The sequence below is a fragment of the Lepidochelys kempii genome, chromosome 1 (genome assembly GCF_965140265.1).
Source record: "Lepidochelys kempii isolate rLepKem1 chromosome 1, rLepKem1.hap2, whole genome shotgun sequence".
Classification (NCBI taxonomy): domain Eukaryota; kingdom Metazoa; phylum Chordata; order Testudines; family Cheloniidae; genus Lepidochelys; species Lepidochelys kempii.
Window position 1 is genome coordinate 295555746 of NC_133256.1, and position 12680 is coordinate 295568425.

At 42.4% G+C, this 12680-nt stretch overlaps 1 protein-coding gene across 5 annotated transcripts in view; it reads left to right on the top strand.

Moving 5' to 3' along the window:
- Window positions 1-12680, top strand: part of PUS7L (pseudouridine synthase 7 like) — a 28952-nt gene that overhangs the window by 7970 nt on the left and 8302 nt on the right. For 2 of the 5 annotated variants that reach the window (XM_073328007.1, XM_073328011.1), the window contains exons 1-5: window positions 62-90; window positions 1509-1763; window positions 4789-5700; window positions 6545-6704; window positions 10561-10756. In XM_073328007.1, the coding sequence (XP_073184108.1) occupies window positions 1757-1763; window positions 4789-5700; window positions 6545-6704; window positions 10561-10756 (1275 nt within the window). In that variant the 5' untranslated portion in view covers window positions 62-90; window positions 1509-1756. Of the gene's footprint in view, window positions 1-61; window positions 91-1508; window positions 1764-4695; window positions 5701-6544; window positions 6705-10560; window positions 10757-12680 lie in introns of those variants that run through there. The other 3 variants (XM_073328010.1, XM_073328008.1, XM_073328009.1) reach the window with 2 other exon arrangements.

Here is a 12680-nt window from a genome sequence, read left to right on the forward strand (position 1 = left end):
CCTGGGAGGGGGGCACCGGGCCAGGGCCAGGGCCACGGGGGTAGTTGGGGAGAGGGGGGGTGGGGACGACTGACACCTGCATGCTCTCAAGTGAGGTTAAAAGCTGCGAGTATTGATGTCTGCACATTTTAATGTAACGTTTTGATCCGCGCAGGGCTGTTTATTTGTCTCAGACGCAGGAAAATGTCGCCCAGAGACAGCCCAGTAAAAAGGCTCTTGCTTTGGTCAGGTGCAGGGCTGCTGTGAATTAGCCTGCTAAGCACACCCAGGATAACAGAAATCTAGTGCAACAGATGTAATAGGCAAGGAGTAAATGCAACAACCGTGGTTTGTTCTGTGTCAGGCTCTTGCTGTGCTGCTCTTTCATAGGCCATTCCCCCATTCCTATCTTTACTGTGCTTCTGATTTACATTGATTTTGTAAGCTCCTCAGGGCAGCACTCCTGTATTTATCTACCTATACATCACTCCTGTATTTATCTATCTTACATCACATGTTTCACTGAAAGCTCTCAAAGCACTTTACAAACATACATAAGTGCAATTACATATGAGGAAACTGAGGCACAGAGAGTTTAAGACTAAGATTACATGGTGGGTCAGTGGCAAAACCAGGATTTGAGCTCATTGCTCCTGACTCCTAGACCAATGCCCAATCTGTTCAGCCACACTACCTATTCCACGCATTTTAATAAACGAGTTTGCACTCTTGATGTCCCTCAAACCCCGGTCCCCTCTCCACTCACATTGGACAATTGCGAATGCATTGTTTCACAATGTTTGTAAATCACAGACTCTGGAGATTAAAAAGACCAGTTAGACCTTCTAGTCCTTCTCCCTGCCAACACAGGATTGTGCCCGTTTGTGCATTTATTACTATTTGGTCCAGGCAGATTTTAAGTGTGTCAAGCAATAGGGCTTCCATGGCTTCTCTCAGGAGCTCTCACTGAGGACATAAAGAGCTATGTTAAATTGTTCTGCAGCATCGATCCAAAGCATTACAGCTTATAATAACACTTTACTGTTAGATTGCATTTTCTAGCTCTTAAAGGGTCGGATCCACAAAGTAGGTATCTAAGCTGTAGGGATGTAAAATGTTAGCATTAGTCTTACCTGTTAACCCACCTTAACCATTAACCCCTGGATGGGCCAGATCAGCCTTTAATCGGTTAACCATTTAAACAAAATATTTTTAATCATTTAAGCAGTTAACTTTTAAACGTATTTACATCCCTATTAAGCTGTCTATTCCAGGTGGTGAATGTTCCTGTTTGGGGATTGCTAAACTGACATAAGTGCCTCAAAGCAGCTTGGCTGTAGGTGCCTATCTCTGAGAACGGGGCAGGGCTTAACATAACATATGCCTGTGGTCCGCATCTCCCATTCCCTACTTTAGGTAGGGAGCAGCAGTGCTGTCTTTTGTGGATGGCATTCTTAGCCACTTATCTCTCCCCATACATTGTACAGAGAGCTAACTGAGGATCATGGTGTGTTCCTGTCATTTTCTAGGTGCGGTGACACTCAGCATTGCAACACCTAAGTCCGTTTGTGGATCCGATCCAAAGTGCTTTACAAAAAGGGAGTAGCACCATTATCTCAATTTTTAGATGGAGAAACTGAGCAGGCAGAGTGCCTTGCTGCAGTGATTAGGACTGGGAAACAGATCTGATTCCCAGACTTGTGTCAAGCCCAGTTCTAGTTGCTGTCCGTGCTCTTGCTGTGATTTGCACCATTACTGCAGAATTCAGCCTTGGGAAATGTCAGGTATTAATTACTTACTGTTGTTTGGATGTCACTGTTTCCACTTGCACTTTCTATCCCACAGCCCCTATGCTTTTGCTGATGGAAAATCATGTCTTGCTCTTTTGACACTTAGACATGTTAATTTGCTTTGGGATAAGGTTTTATTATTTCACTGGGAAAACGAAACAGCCTAAAGCCATTTCTTTTTGTTTTCCTTTCCCCCCAGATCTCATCATCCTCTTGATTTGCAGGAAGAACACGGGGGCTTAGATAAGTGTGTGGGAGGGAGGGGTGTTAAAATCTGTACTTCAGACAATACAGTGAGGAAAATAATGAAGCATGTGAAAGAGGAAGATACCTACTTTATCTGACACATGTTTTAAAAGGGCTGTGTGTGGTGGGAGCTGGACTACTAGTCCAGGACTAGCCATGGCCTGCTGTAGAAAATCACATTTCATTTCAGTTCCCCAGATGAAAAGGCGATGCTGGCTAATTTAATCTAGACATTAAGACCCCTTTTCAAAACTCAGAGTAAATTAAGCTCTCTTCTTCTCCCCAGCCTGTGGGCCTTGGTTTGTTGTTATTAATCAGGAGACAGAGAAATTGCTATCACCATAAAACTTGCACTTTTTTGCTGGAAGCAAAATACTGATGGAAGAGGCTTTTATGCCTGTTGGACATGAGTATGGGAATGCTTCCCAGAAGAGAGCTGTTTAGCACAGCTCTTGTGGGCTAGGATGGGAGAGGCAGATTACTGACAGAGTAGGAGGGGCCCAGCTGGAGTTCCAGCTACACTGGTGGATCCCATTCACTGGGACATATGTTAGGCAGGATTCTCTCTCTGGAAGCCACACGTGGGCATGGGTTTTAGTGGTTCAGAGGATTAAGTTTCAGAAAGGCATATTTGAAATATTTATAAAATAGATACTATAGCACTGGTCCCAAATGCTGTAGTGACTTCATGATCTCTAAGGCTAGAGTTTACAATGGCAATATTGCTTTCTGTGAGGTCTCTTAATTTGTGATCTCTGGTTTATGGGGAAAGGGTCCCTTTTTCACCTTGTACACATTCTGGAGAGATGAACTACTCTAGTTTGCACTCTTTACCAGTGAATTATGCCTCCCACCGTCCCTCTGTAGAGTATCTTTCCAATAAGAGAAAACTGAGGCACCAAAACATATGATCTACCCAAGATCACAAAGGAGGCAAGTGGCAGAGTTACAGAGGCCGAAACCAGGGTGGGGCGAGCACGGCAGCCGCCCAGGGCGCAAAGCCTCTGGGGGAGAAAAATGACAGGGGAAAAAACGGTATGGGGTGCAAATATATTTGCTCGCCCTGAGCGCTAAAATGACTAGATACGGCTCTGCAGCACCAAGCACACTGCTACCCAGTGCAAGATGTGAATCCTACATGGCTCGCTCCAGGCCAGTGGGAGGGGCTGGCCCTCACTCACGGCAGAGCCTGAGGGCATGGCTACACTTGTAGATGTAGAGCACTTTGAGTTAAAGCAGCCTTCAGAGAGCACAGTAGGGAAAGCGCTGCAATCTGTCTACACTGACAGCTTCAAGTGCACTGGCATGGCCACATTTGCGGCACTTGCAGCGGCACTGGGGCGGTGCATTATGGGCAGCTATCCCAGCATGCAAGTGACTGCAACGTGCTTTTCAAATGCGGGGGGGAGGGTGGAGTGTGACAGGGAGTATATGGGGGGAGAGAGAGTGTGTTTTGGGGGGGCTGAGAGCATGTCAGCATGCTGTCTTGTAAGTTCAGACCCCCCCCCCCCGGCCTCTCTCTCTCACACAGCATTCCACACTAATGGTTGCTTTGTCTCGGAGCAGCCAGCTGTCAGAAACGGAGCTTTCAAAGGGCATATCCGCATTCCTGCAGCGATTCAAAAACAATGACAAGAGTGGCCACTTGATTTAAGGGGATTATGGTACATTTCCGGAGGCTGATCAGAGCGCAGTAATGCAACACCTCGTCCACACTGGCGCCGCAGCGCTCCAGCGGGGATGCAGCAAACGTTATTCCACTCGCTGAGGTGGAGTCCCAGAGCGCTGTAGCCGCGGAGTCAGAGCGCTCTACGTGCCTTGCCAGTGTGGACGGGTAGTGAGCTAGTGCGCCCAGGGCTCCTTTATTGCACTGTAACTCGCAAGTGAAGCCAAGCCCTGAGTCAGGCTTCCTCCAGCCCAACCCCCACACACATTAGTGCTACTGAGAGCAGGGTCTGGCTCGCAGAAGGACCCCTCCTGCTGGGATCACTTGCCCGGGGCAGGCGGTCTCACTGTCTGGGCCTACTCGCCTCTGTCTGCTATGTGTCACACTGCCCACACACCTCTCACGCCAAGATGGCACCAAGGAGCCTCATGTATGTTGTGATGTAACTCCCCCCACCCCCACTGGGCAGGCGAGTGCGGTATGGTCAGCGCCCGTCACTGGGGGCTGAGACACAGCCCAGGGCCTATCCTGAACCTTGACATCCCTGCAGGGCTGATCCCAAGGCACTGTCACCGGGCTGATAGCGGCAGCGCCCCCTGTGGGCAGGAGCTGGGAACCTCTTGCTCCCCGGATGGGGGCATCACCTCACCTCATGGTCCCCTATCCAGGCCCTGCGCTGTGCTATGTCTGCTGCCCCCCACATGCACAGGGCAGGGGTGGGGCTGGGTTTGCTGACTTCTGCCCACCAGGTACACAGTGCAGGGGGTGGGTTCGCTGGCTCCTGTCCACACAGGTCAGGGTTTGGGGGCAGATTCGCTGGCTCCTGCTCGCACAGGGCAGAGGTTGGGGGCAGGTTCATTGGCTCCTGCCCCTCGCATGCACAGGGCAGGGGGAGGAGTGGGTTTGTTGGTCCTGCTGCTCCTCGCACACAGGGCAGGGGATAGGGCCAGGGTCGCTGACTGCTGCCCCCACAGGATGGGAAGTGGTACCCCTTGTGTTAATGTTTTGTTTCAGGAGGCCCCGCTAGTAGCTGGTAAGCCGCAATAACCCCTGGGAAATGTGGGGGTCCTCTGGCCGCTGTGCGATGACTGGTGCACTCTCTCACAGGTGTGTGGCCTCGGGGCAGGACTGGCACCATGCTGGGTGTGCTGAGCATGCGGAGCAATCACGCCGGCTTCCAGGGCAGCGTAAAAACCTCTGCCAATGACTTTATCGTCACAGAAATTGATACCCTTGGGCGGCTGCTTAGCGAGAGCACAGCCAAGACTCCTCGTGCACTCGGTGACACGCCTGCAGCCCCAGAAAGCTGCTGTCCACAGAGCCCCTGCAGGTCCTGTCCAGAGCCTCTGGAGCTGCGCAGAGAAGAGGTGCTAGGTCCATTCAACAGCCCCAGTCATGCTCCAGTAGAGGGCCTGTCACCAGCCAAAGGCAGCACAGAGCACGTGGCTGGAACTGCACCCGAAGGTGGGCACCATGAAGTAGGTACATTGGACTCCTTGTTAGACGAGTCTGTGAATGAACTATTGAATCAGTTTGCTTGTAACATAAAAGATTGGTGGGACTCAGAATATGATCCAGCCGCTCATCCCACCGAGTTCTCACTGGGGCCTGTCCTTGACAAGAGGAATCGAGCTGATTTACACAGCGCCATTAGACAGAAATTTCCTTTCTTAATGACTGTTACAAAGAATAATGAAATTCTTGTCAAAGCAAACACTGATTACAAACAGCTCTGTCAACTAGTGTCTGAGGAGGAAGCATTTGATTTTTTAAAATTTTTAGATGCAAAACTGGAAAACTCTAAATTTTCTTTTAAGCCTGATGGGAATAAGGAGCACAGAAAGGCAGTCCACCATTTTGTCAGTCAGAAGTTTGGAAAACTTGTAGAAACAAAGTCTTTTTCTGTGACAGACTTAAATGGTCAGCAAAATGTAGCAATAATAGTAAGGTTTCGGGAGAAGAGTTTGTCCAGGAAAAGGCCAGCTGCGGATTGCCAGGAAAAACAAGATATTTATACAGGTAAATATTTAATAATGCTGTATAGTTTCCTTGGTTAATTGTTTTGTAATAATTGTTTTTTAAAAGAGTACAGAGTGCCTGATTCTCTTCTCATTTACACAGGCATAAATCAGGAATAATTCTACTGAAGTCAGTGGAGTTGAATTACTGTAAAATTGGTGTGAGAGATGAATCCAGTTACCGCAGTGAATTAAATAAATAGTACAGTGGAAATGGCTGAAATACCCTCAGTGCAACCTCTTTCCCTGTGTAAATTGCATGCTTTATAGTTTCTCATTTTAAAATAACCTGAATAATTCTGGATGTTCTGTTAGGTGTTCCTAATCAGTTAGATGTTAAAGCTCCACCATTAATTGGAAAGGTTATTTCTCACAGTTTTATAATAAGACCAGTTTTGATTTCTGATTTCATTTTTTAAAACCATTATTTTTTGATCTGCAGAATGATGTTCCTGTTAGAAGAATGGTTTGTAGGCCCAACATTAAATCCACAGACTGTCTTAGAAATGTTCAGTATGTCTTTTTTTTTTTAAATTGCTTTGTTTGATTGTTTCTATATGAAGAGATTTGCATCTTCTGAGCACTGAAAATTCTGTTGCTTTTATGGCCGACTATGGTTTCTAGTAGCTGTAGTTTTGAGCATCAGTTATCACCATCTAAATCTTCAATACAAAAACATTTTTTCCTCTACCTATAGTTTAGTTTTGAGAACAATTGATTGTGTTCTTACCAAATCCTATCCTGTTCTAATGTTAAAGAATAGCAGCTAGCCCATTAATGATGACAGAGTTGCCAATATAATTTGGAATGGTGGATTTCTAATAATTTTGAGCTGTTCGTTGCAGGTTTTACCCTTCGAAAAGAAAATCTGGAAACACTAGAAGCAATTAGCTATTTGTCTTCTGAACTTGGTGTGCTTCCTTCAGACTTCAGTTACACAGGCATCAAAGACAAAAAGGCCATCACCTACCAAGCTATGGTTGTGAAAAAAGTGACTCCTGAGAGGTACTAAAAACTTGGTTCCTCACATACAGCAATTTCATCTTTGGAATAGGTTAATAAATGTGAAAACACCTTTTAATACCAATCTTATTATATTGGGCCATCTCCTCCTATGTTTGAGTCTGCTTAGAGCAATTATTTTGTGACTTAATGCTTTTCTTACTAGGAAATATCAGGTTTGACACTGGATTAGCCTTGGACTTTAAGAGGAAAAAAGTATATATTTTCTTATTCTTGCTTGTTGCAGAGAGCTGTCCCTGTCCTTTCCAATGATCTAGTGAACTAATCAGGGTGCAGCATCTGGGACACACTGAATATCAAAATCTACTTTTTGTGTCATCAGAAGAAGTTGTCCTGGGGGACGAAGGGCTGTCTTCCCTAAGGACATGCCATCACCCAGCATAGGAGAACCAGGCCAAGTTGCTCTCTCCTCTACTTCTTGGCATTGTCTTTCAGGCCAGCACAGTGCTTGCCTGATGTAAATATGTGGTTGGAGAGGGTGCAACTTGCCATCAACCCCCTCTATCCCAAAATTCTTAGTCCCTCTCTAAGTGAAGTGAAGAAAAGGAACTGCTACTGTAACCCAGCATGGAGAAAAGAGCCATGGTCACTGATGTGCCACCCCTTGCAACCTCAGGAAATGAACAGTAGAAGCTGCATGTCACCCGAAAAAGTGACTGTGTCGTACAGCCCTTTCTCCTCAGAGAGTATGAATGACACGTCAGCACTTGTTGGATCAGGAGAGGGGAAGGCATGTGGGTAGATGCCCCACAAGACCAACAATAGTGATAGTTTTTCTCTGTAAGGGTTCTCTCCAGTATTATATGATCTCTGAAACAGCAGGTTCTTTCCCATGAGTGTGGGCATAGACAATGGAAGGCTTGAGGTAGCTTTAGCCCCCCAGAAATTTAGGGATTACATTAATAAATAAAGGAGATACTGAGTTTGGAACAGAAGCTCATTTATCTCACATTATTAAAAGTGGACAAATTTTGTCGTAGTATAAAACTACTTATTAAAGCACTATTCAATAGCTATTTTATTATTATTAATCTAGCTCCCCCTCCCCCGATAAAACAAGTTATCTGTGACCCTGCTAAAGGAGGCAAGTTAGGTAGTGGCTTGTCTCCATCACCCTCAGTAGAGAGGTTTCAGAGTAGCAGCCGTGTTAGTCTGTATCCGCATAAAGAAAAGGAGTACTTGTGGCGCCTTGGAGACTAATAAATTTGTTAGTCTCCAAGGTGCCACAAGTACTCCTTTCCTCAGTAGAGAGTCAATGATCTTGACACAGTATAGGGAGTGAGCAGCACTCTAACTGGTGAGATTTAGTACATAAAGATATATCAGGCAAGTTCTGCTATACTTTGACAGCCATAGAGTAGGAAACAGCTCATAAGAGGGGAACCATGATTCTGACTCCAGCAGTCTCCCTTCACATATAGGCCTGAGTTTAATATGATGAGGTAAGATAGCCTATTAAGGAGGAGGATGACAGATTTTCCCTTCTAGCCCTTTTTGCCCTTTGATGAGCAGAAGCCACTGCAATGGGATTTTGCTATTTACAGTGTTGGAGCTCAGATTTCTCTGTGTTGTCATAAACAGGACAAAAATCTTCTTCTGTCACAAGTAAGAAAGGGGAAGCCAAAGAGGAAACTTGTTTTTCTTTTTTTAAAGAAAGAAAGAAATATTTTACCTTTAAAAGAGAGGAAAAAAGATTGGTCTTTTGTGTAGCTTGACCTTCCCTAATAACAGAAATCTGAAATTAAAATATCAATTTAATGATACATCTATCTTGAAACTTTGTAGGAAAGTTAAACTTCAGGAGCTAGTTGCTGAATAAATACTGGGAACACCAGGGATTGGGAAATGTATGGTCCTTTTTCCTTTTGGTACCACAAGAACATCCCTTCTTTGTGGTCTTAGTTCGATCCTGCAAATAATTACTACTAAATGTACTGCTTACTATGATAAGTAGCGCCGGTGGGACTTCAGTAGTAAACATTGCACTCGGTAATAAGTTTATGCAGGATCATCATCTAAGTCATCATTAATTCAAATATTAGCTAATTTTTAATTGCAGCTCAATTGAAAATGATCATCCTTGTATTCAAAGTATTAATTTGGTACTTCAGAAATATTTAAAGACACTTTGGTTGATTTGTGTTTATAGCCTTCATTGGACATTCACCAAAATGGAGTAACTTGAATATCTTAGAAGCAGTCTCTAGGTTGACTGTACTGAATTTTTATTTCTCATTCTCATTTTTCTGATCCCTTAAAATCTGTTTTTCATCAAGAATAAAGGCTGTACTATAGAAGTCTCTAAAACACTATTACTCTCTTCTGGTCAGCCTTATAAAAGCAAACTCAGAGCATTGATTCTCTCCTTGGGTTTGCATGCACATGCTTGTAATTGGAAACACAACTGACAGTTCAAATATTTGGCCTTTATATAGCCTCTTAATCTTTCAGTTCTTACACTCATTCAAGTCAAGAGAAGTTTTGTGTATATAAGAGCGGCAGGATTGATCTTGAATTTTGAATAACATTTTTATAATCTACTTTAGTATATTGGTAAATGTAGATTTTTTTTTCCTCCAGAGATAGCAAGCTGTTTATGCATATGTGCTTATATGTACTGTTTATGCATATGTGCTTATAGATTTAAATATCAATGCAAAATTTTGCTAATTTATTATTTATTGTTAGTTTTTAAGACCAGTTGGAGCAGAATTTTACTGTGGATAAATACTGCAGTTGGTAGGCCCTTAATAAGCTGTATTTAACCTCCCATTATTGCAAAGCCAATTTCATTGTGGCTCAGGACTAAGACCACAAGAAAATTGACTGCAAAAAGGTGAAGACAGGAGATAGATTATTAAGAGCTTGATCCTGGATATGTTTACTATAGAGCTAACAGAACTGAATATACTCACTCATATTATTTACCTAGAGAGTGTGACAAAACCAAACAAAGGAAAACATTTAATAGTGCTATTTGTGCATTATTTAGAATTTACTTTTGTCCCGACTTTGGCAAATTGTTTCTTACTTACCTCCATATTTCCAAATGCGAAGTACAATAAGATTATAAATTTAGAATGTATAAGGAGAAATTGTCTATCTGCAACACATTTGTGAACTTTTTCTTTTTTCTTTGTTTCTTTTACTTTTTTCTGTAATAAGAGCAGCAGTTCTCAGACTGTGACTTGTTGACCACGAGGGAGCATTTACTGATGGTCTGCAGAGTTTTGTTTGGTCACATGATGCTGGCTCCTTCTCCTCGTTTCCAGCTACTAAATTGCGTTAAAGAAACTATAAATACCACTTAATTTTAATAGTAATAGTAGGGGGGGAGGTTATGGCTTTTCCCATGAAAGCACTGCTGTAGTCACCACAAAGATGTCATTCAATCACAAATAAGAGGAAAGATGGTCCATGTGATTATGAATTGGAATGAGGTAGTCCATCAGACAATCTCTTTATTAAAACGTGGTCCATGTTATGAAAAATTTGAAAACCCCTATATAACATTAAATCCACCTGATGATAATTTTTCACTCATAGACTGTTGTTAACCTTCCGTTAAACTAATTGTATTAACTTCTAAGCATCATTTGATAAGGGGTTAATTTCTAGATCACAAATTATTTTAAATACTTAGTCAGTAAGCATGACTGTGACTTATTTCAAGTAAGACGAAGGGAAAACCTTTGAATGACAAGTATTTTTGAATCTTAGTTTTACATGTAATTAGTGCTGAGGCAAACAAAGCATTTGTGAAGGAAACGTTTGTTTTTTTCAGTTGGAATGTCTTATCAAGAGTTCTTCATAAACTCCCCATTTATCATTTGTGTAGGTTGAAAGAAATTGGAAGCACAATTGAAAAAAAAGGAATGAAAGTGTATAATATCCATTCAGTGTGCCAGCACCTTAGACTCGGTCAGCTGAAGGGGAACCACTTTGATATAATTGTGAGAGATCTAAAACCTCAAAGCAATGACTTTTCTGCAGATCTGAAAGAGAGAATATCTGAAGCAATTGAAAATGTTAAGGTAAAAAGAGATGCCATGCCATGATTTCATTTTCAACAAGGAAATATTTTTGCCTCATAAAAATTATCATGCTGTTTTTTCAGAACAAGATGGTTCTCATGCTACCTCTTACCTGCAATCTCCACTCATTTTAAAATATAGAAGCTGTGTGCCCTTTGATCATTAGTCTCTGTGGTTCAACAAACCAGGAACAGAGCAACTTGCCAAAAAGGGAGGACAGGTAGTGAGTTCATTCTGTGCCACAGCTTTCTGGTTCCAGAATAGTACAGGACAACAGATGGGGAATTTGACAGATATGGGGTATCTGTATGAACCTGTGCTGCTGAGGCCTAAGGCTGGCCCTGATGGAGAAAATTTGTATCTTCAGAAAGCTGATGCTTTTGACTTCCGACAGGTAGAAAATATAGAGTAATACCTGCCAAACAATTATAGACTTTGGCTGCATTAGCAAAAATGCAGAGACTTTTCATGGAAAGGGGATGGGATAAATAACTGTGTTTTTAAAAAAAAAAACAGCAGAAGAAGAAAGTGATAAGAAATTGATGGAGCCCTTTGTAGATGCTTTCCTGAGCCACAAGCCAGGATCTCTAAATTCCTCAGAAAAGTAGAAGGTCAGGAAAAGGGAAAACATATTAGCTTATTTAGAAGTGTTTTATTTGACATTAATCGCTTTTCCCATCTCTCAGTCTTTCTGAATAATGGTCATAGTACCAATTTTTTGCAAAATAATTAAGTCAGGAATTAAAGACCAAACTGAGAAACACCCTGTCTCAAAGTGGTAGCCATGTTAGTCTGTATCAGCAAAAAAATGAGGAGGACTTGTGGCACCTTAGAGATGAACAAATTTATTTGAGCATAAGCTTTCGTGGGCTAAACCCACATCTGATGAAGTAGGTTTTAGCCCACAAAAGCTTATGCCCGAATAAATTTGTTAGTCTCTAAGGTGCCACAAGTACCCTGTCTCAAAAGAGTAATTATACTGTAGAAAATTATTGGAAGTTATTTTTCACAAACAAAAGAAATGTTCAGTTGTTGCTTTAATTTTCTTTTCTGTGCCCTTCCTTCTTTTGACTTCACAATGCACAGGAGAAGATGATCAACTGAGGGATATTTTTTATGGTGCAACTCTTCCTGAAAAATGAACATGGCCTGTATTTGGTCCTGTTTTATTAGACTTAACCTATTGTCAGAATATGAAAAGACTTGTTCCATTTAGTCCAGCTTAAGGATTTTATCTCTTAATTACACACACTGGCATATGCAACCTAAGTAAGGTTATACCTATGTAGCTTCTCCTGTTATGTATTTTTGAAAGGTAAATGCCCTTACATTATTTCACATTCACCTTGCTCTGTGTATTTATTGGTTTCCAGAAAATTAACCCTCATTGGGTCATGTGATCGTGACCTCACTGGCTCAATTTTACTCAGACAGGTAGTGGCCAGCAAAGCACTAGGAAATTCTGATCCCCACACATCAGTAATGCAGTTGCTCTTGGGCTTTACGATAGTAATAGCTTTGCAGGTGGAGTTCTTCTGTGAAATAAGTTGTGTTTAAAAAAATGCCCAATATTAATTATTTATTTATATGTTTGTTTTGATGAGGCCATTGCTTCGTTTTGTACACAGTGCTTACTCAGGCAAAACTCCCGTTGACTTCATTGTGAACTTTGCCTGAGTAAATATTTCTGGCGTTGCTCAGGGAAAATACCAACTCTTTGACGTGATCTTTAGTAGGATTCATCGTGAAGTGATTATACATACATATGGAGAAAGATTCTAGTTTGGTTTGATTTCATGCTTATTTATTCAGCTTGCATGAGAGTCCCAGAGGTGTGGGACTCAGGAATTCTGGGTTCTCTTCCTGGCTACATCCTGTGTGTATTTGGTAAGGCAGGTCATTAAGTGCCTGGTTTTTCAAATGT